This window comes from Dermacentor silvarum, unplaced genomic scaffold (assembly GCF_013339745.2).
Source record: "Dermacentor silvarum isolate Dsil-2018 unplaced genomic scaffold, BIME_Dsil_1.4 Seq242, whole genome shotgun sequence".
Classification (NCBI taxonomy): domain Eukaryota; kingdom Metazoa; phylum Arthropoda; class Arachnida; order Ixodida; family Ixodidae; genus Dermacentor; species Dermacentor silvarum.
This window is the reverse complement of record NW_023605917.1, coordinates 51,599-57,827: the sequence shown is the minus strand read 5'-3', so window position 1 is coordinate 57,827 and position 6,229 is coordinate 51,599. Positions and strand designations below refer to the sequence as shown.

General features: G+C 44.8%; 1 protein-coding gene across 1 annotated transcript; it reads left to right on the top strand.

The window, feature by feature from the left end:
- Nucleotides 1-1,097: 1,097 nt before the first annotated feature.
- Nucleotides 1,098-6,015, top strand: LOC119434799 (uncharacterized). Its single transcript, XM_037701858.1, has 2 exons — nucleotides 1,098-1,366; nucleotides 4,386-6,015. The coding sequence occupies exons 1-2, from the start codon at nucleotides 1,098-1,100 to the stop codon at nucleotides 6,013-6,015; spliced, it is 1,899 nt and encodes a 632-aa protein (XP_037557786.1).
- Nucleotides 6,016-6,229: the final 214 nt, after the last annotated feature.

Below are 6,229 nucleotides of genomic sequence, written 5' to 3'. Positions count from 1 at the left end.
GTGCAAGGCTGCGTACAATTACAAATTATTTTATTTTATTTATGACAGGTTTCCTTGAAATCTTCTTTTACATGTTATTTCATAGTAATACCCCCCCGTCCGTGGGCTTTCACCCATAGTGGACTTGTGCCATTGTTCAAAGAACATTATCATAATCGTCACCATATTCATAATCATCATCCTCGTCGTCTTCATCATAATTATCATTAACAGCGGCAGCTCGCGCCTCTTGTTGGTGGCTTCGAACGACGGATACCTGGTTTCTCTAACCTGTAAGGCTTTGATCCAGTATCGGGAGCATTTCTTATTTTTTACTCGCTTCGCTCATGATCTTTCCCCCTATGATCCCGGTTAAATTTTCATTTAACCTTTATGAGTTGATTAGTAGTGCTTCTTTTCTCCTTGTTCACCTGGTCTCAGGGTTCGCCCGACCGCTACTCAAAGAGCGGTGTGAAACTGCCGACAGTGTACTCGTGACGTTTCTCACTTGTCGCGTTGTACGCATGCCCACTGCGCTTTATTTGCGACCGCCTGTATTCAACCAATGTTCTTCAAAGCGCGTGATGCCTGATTTTCTGCAAGTGCTCGTGTTTAGGGTGCCTAAGGAATCATTGGCTAATCTAAAGCTGTTTAATATGTAACACCCTCCCCCCTCCGTGGGTCCTATTTATTACCGAGCATAAACAAAAGGAGGACCGATAAAGCAGAGTGAAAGGCATGCATGAAAGGAAGATAAACAAAGGCTCTCACTTTGTCAATAATGATGTCGAAGAACTTGCCCAAGCTTAAAATAACTTGTTTTTGGGCAAGGTGGTTGATACCTGGTGTCGTCATTCTAGCTCAACGATCAGAAGAACATACATGTGGCGCTGCGTGATACCGTGGTGTCATCTGGTCTTCTGTTCTTCTGTTCATGTTTGTTTTATTTCAGCTACAATGGGCTTCACCAACTTTTATCCTAGTGAAGGGATAAGGAGGCCAGTGATAGGCGTATCTCCTGTACGTGGCGACACGACACTCATCTGTCCCTCTTCGCAACGTCATTGCAGGACGATCTCACGCGGGCGATTCCTGGCCAGCGTTAGAAGATGAGCCCCATGGCGATCCCGCCGTTTCTGCGGATGTTGCGGTGCCGGTGCCGGCTGGTACCGGCCCTCAGCGCAGTTATTCTGATCAGCGCAGGCCTGTGGACTTTCCTGTCAACTGGCGACCGATGGGAGCGGCCTGTTCCGATAGGCCACCGCATTCGAACGGCAGGGTGCACGCTGCCCCGGTTCGACCCATTCGACCCGACCGTGAAGCCATTCATCCGGCATGGCGTCGAGCGCGCCAAGTGCCCCGGAAAGCCCAACTTCCTCACCATCAGGTGCAGCAGTCACACATATACAGCGAGGGAAAAATACTGGGCGAGTTTAACTAATGCGAGAGCATCCTTTAGGCTGTCCGTCTGGCATCAGTACGATGACCACGGTAAAAAAAAATATTTTGTCCCCTTATATATATATATATATATATATATATATATATATATATATATATATATAAAAGGGGAAAATTGTCATCCACCAGAATGAAGCACGAAGCCACTAAAGAAACCCATAAGTGTTTCTCACAAACAACGCTCCGCAGTTGAGGAAAAATGTTCTCTGTGGCGCCACGTGTTGAGATTCAATAGATTAATTATCGCATGATTTGTTCGCGCGCACATGCTTCAGTTTTGACCCCTTTGGGGATGCAGCAACCAAAAGAAAGAAAGTGTTTTTATTTGCCAGGAGTGGTTTGTATCCCAGTACATCAACAATGCAAAGCACGCAAACGCATCGGGTCGGCGAACACTTGTTGTGCTGTTTTACAGCGACACATTTAGTCACACTATGCGGTCCCATCCGAAAACGTCACATGCCTGTTTTCCTGGTGTACTAAGAGAAACAATTGATGCACAGAGTTTAAGTTTTTTAAGATAATGTGGTCCTTTTGAGTGGTGACGCGTGGGCAGGGACTTAAATATGTGGCTTAATTATGACCTAAATGAAAAGGCCTAAATGTTCGTTTCCTGCCGGTTTGTATAAAATCCGTAGAAAGTACCGCTGGTGTTTTGGGAGAAGGGAATGTGGCAGTATAACTGTGCATTCCGGAGGGGTGAGGGACACGTTCTGTACCCCGGAAGTTTAGGTTTATAGTTTGTAGGTAATTTGGGGGCTCGTAAAAATTACCTAATTCTTGTTTTCTCGCTATTTGTATGTGGGAGATTTCCGTCCTCCGTCTTTCGCCCTTAGTCTCACTTGAAATGCAGTGAGCGAGTCTGCTGTGTTTAATGACACTGATAATGAAGAAACATTATCTGTATTAATAAACCTCAAATGAACTTTCTGCACATGTTATAATGAGTGACAAGCAAAGCATATTAAGTTTGTTGCGCATCTCTTAGCTCTTTCTTTAGTTTATACATATATTCAATCAATCTATTGAACCTGCTGTGTTCAGCAGCAGCTGCTGCAAATAGAATGAAAACTGCTGAGGTATCTGTTATCTTTAAATGTTGGGAATATAATATTCTATCTAATTGTCGTCCTGTCTCTGTTATGCCTGTATTTGAAAAGCTTACAAAAACAACCTAATGAGACGAGCAGTAAGCTTTTTTGCCAAAGACTCTTTGGTAACCAATTCCCAGTTCGGATTTCGTAGAGGGCAAAAAAAATGAGTCTGCCTCGCTACTATAGAAAGAAATCATTTTACGTAATATTGAAGAGAAGAAATTAACACTTGGTATATTTATAGACATTACAAAGGCGTTCGACCTTCCGAATCACGACATTTTAGTTTAAATTGCAAAAGTGTAGTATATGTGGCTCTTGTCTTGATCTTTTTCGCTAGTTCCAAAGTTAACGCGACTAAACCATCACTATATTGAGGGTAACGTATCGGCTCTGCAATCAATTAAATGCGGCGCTTTCCAAAGTAGCCTTCTTGGTCCTTTTCTTTTTACTGTTTATATTATTGATATACTCAATTTTTCTAGCGATCCGAAATTAATTCTTTATCCGATGATACAAGCCTATCTTAAGCGGCTACATCGACGCTATTCTTGAAAATTGAATAGGCAACGCTATTCTTGAATAGTTGAGTGAATATTCTAAGGTAATCGACATTACATTAACACTAAAAGAAGTCAAAGTTATATTTATTTTGATCTGCAAATTGTGTAGTTACTCCAATAAATTATTTGGTGATTCGCTATATTAGAATATATACAATAGAAAGCTTTACATCACTCAAGGTTGTTTTTGATTCCACCACAAGATGGATCAATCATATAGATCATTTTAAAAAAGTGTTATGTAAGTCACTTCGTGTGCTTTCTAGATGTCTATCTGATTTCCCCACGAGACTAAAGATAACAATCTATCACGTGGTCTTCCGATCTCATACTATTAATTACTGCCATTTGTTCTGAGGAACGACATCAAGAACTAACCTTAAAAGACCACTATAGTGCTGAAAAAAATCAGCAAGGCATATTTCTGGTGTTAGTTATGAGCAGACACTAGGAATAATTTTGTTCAGTGTAACGTTATTGATATTACTACAGGATTGAAATATCGGCTACTTTATTACATTAGGGTTTCACTATCAGCAGTGACGCTTCTTGAAGTCCTTTGCAACCAAAACCTCAAAGGAAAATGTTGTCCGCACTAGACGCACTTAAAAGATTCCAGTTTCTCGAATACCAACTAACTTAGGTAATCAAACTGCAGTTCCCGCTGCCAGAGATCTTACATACACAAGGAGTAAAAGTAAAATATTTATGCTAGCACCCAAAAATTCGAGCGATATTTTGTAACCTCTAGTGCATAACACTTTCTATTAGCGTCAAATGATCACGAGGGATTTCTGAAATTTTTCCTTTATTTATACTCCGACGCACTAAATTTCAAATATTGTGATACTGCACTCAGACGCTATTTCAAAATTGTATATACAATGTTAATTTTTGTAATTGGTATTTCGACTGAGTGTACTTTTGTATGTAGTATGGTATTAATTTCACTGTTAACGGCGTTCTTGTGACTTTGCCATACATTTAGCCTACTTATGTTGGGCCTCAGGGCCGCTCGAGCTACTACTTTGTCGCTTTTAGGCTGCGGCGCTTTCCCTAATTTGTTCTGTGTGAAAATGAAGGCAATTTTCAAAAGAACGCAAAGTATCACGAAATCTTGTTCTCATCACCAAACACATATTCAAATCTGACTATAATGGTCGACCAAGGGCTCTCGCTGTAGAAGACTACAGCAATATTCCTTGTTCCACTATTGTTGATCACTTGAAACCTTAATCATTCTGTGAACTTCGCTCTTGCCTGGACGCACAAATTTTGTATATTCCAGGAATGGTATCCCAGCCGTACTTTCGGAGAACTTGAAGGAGCACGGTGTGCTTCCTGAGGACCTCGACTGCTTCTACAAGGAAGTCTACCGAAACGAATCACTAGCTGCTCCACACAAGCATTACGTGTACGGGCGCCAAGTGAGATTGTTGTTCGACAGGGCGCTGAAAGAGGAGTTTGTACTCGTAGAATGTGGCACGAAGAAGTCCCCGGAGAGACCTTTTCACAAACAGTTACTTCTGAACCCGCTCCTCAAAAACAACGTCGAGAAGCGTTGCCGAAACGCTCGTAGAGGGACGCCCCACAACCTCAGCGTCCTAATACTTGGTCTGGACGCGGTGTCGCACCTGAACTTTGACAGGCACCTGCCGGAGACCGCGGTATTTGTGCGGGACAAACTCGGCGCTTTAGAACTTCATGGATACAACAAAGTGGGGGAGAACAGCTACCCGAACCTGATGGCCCTCCTCACAGGCCTCAAAGACTTCGAAGCCGACGAGGCGGAGGCGGCCGGAGCCTACGACAACCTGAGTTCCCGATTTGTCTGGCGCAAATATGCTGCACGGGGATACAGGACCATGTTTCTCGAGGAGTGGACGCAGTTTTCTCTCTTTAAAAGCTTCCACCGTAAAGGTTTCTGGCGCGCGCCGACTGACTATTATCTACGACACGTCATCAAGCTGATGGAGGACCTAACCGAGAACACTGAAGAAGAACTGCGGGTAAGCTGCCTGGGACCCACAATACCGTCCAAAGTGCTGCTGGGCTACCTTGCCAACTACCTGAACCTAATGTCGGAGCGGCCTTCCTTCACCTACACCTGGTTCGTCGAATTAGCGCACGAATGGCTGAACAACGCAGCGTATGCGGACGAACCTGTCCGGCGACTGCTTGAAGATGTGCACGCATCCGGCGTGCTCAACCACACCGTTCTCGTGTTCCTCAGCGACCACGGATTGCAATTCGGTGACGTGCGCACCACGTACATCGGTAGGCTCGAAGACATCCAGCCATTCGCATTCCTCGTCTTTCCGTCGTGGTTCCTCGAGAAGAATCCCGAGGCAGCTCGGAATCTTCGTATCAACCAGCGCCGCCTGACGACGCCCTTTGACCTGCACGCGACGCTCGTCGAGCTGCTCGACTATCCCGTCCGCAAGCGACCGCGTACTGCGTACGGACTCAGCTTGTTTCACCAGATACCGGGCGAGAGGACGTGCAGCGATGCGTCCATCAAGCACAAGTGGTGCGCGTGCAGGGTGCGGGGTGATGCAGCCGTATCTGGTGCGCTGGCCAGGGCAATGGCAAATCAGATTGTTTCTGATGTCAACGGGGAGTTAACGCGGTCGACGCGAAAGTGTGCCGAGTACCAACTGCTCCGAGTGATTGACGTCACGTTGCTGCAGGCGACGCCGGCTGAGCTCGCAAAGAACACGAGTCATTACTTGGTCGACGTCAAGCTGTCGCCCGGCAACGTCGTTTTCGAAGGCACCGTACGTGTTAGCGCGGAAAACATGATTGATGTGAAGGATATTAGTCGTTGTGACTGGTATAAGGGACAAGCCTACTGCATGTACGGACACCAACTTGCGAATTACTGCTACTGCCGCCGTACTTTCGGTGGTCAGGTCTGATCTCCATCGGGTTTACGTAGCCCGTTAGCTATTTGCAGGTCCAAGATAAACGTAGAAAGATGAAAAAAAACGTAAAGTTTTTAACTAAAAACGTTTTTAACGTAAAGAGATGGACAACTGGTATGTTTGCCATAAGTAAGTCGAAGTCAACAGCGCGAACAAACGAAGCGCACGACCGACACGCGTTTTCCCTGATTTACAGCAATGTCTTTCT

Coding starts and splice junctions, on each gene's coding strand:
- LOC119434799 (XM_037701858.1), top strand. CDS start 1,098: ATGGCGATCCCGCCGTTTCTGCGGATGTTGCGGTGCCGGTGCCGGCTG. Junction 1,367..4,385: donor CCCAACTTCCTCACCATCAG/GTGCAGCAGTCA, acceptor TGTATATTCCAG/GAATGGTATCCCAGCCGTAC.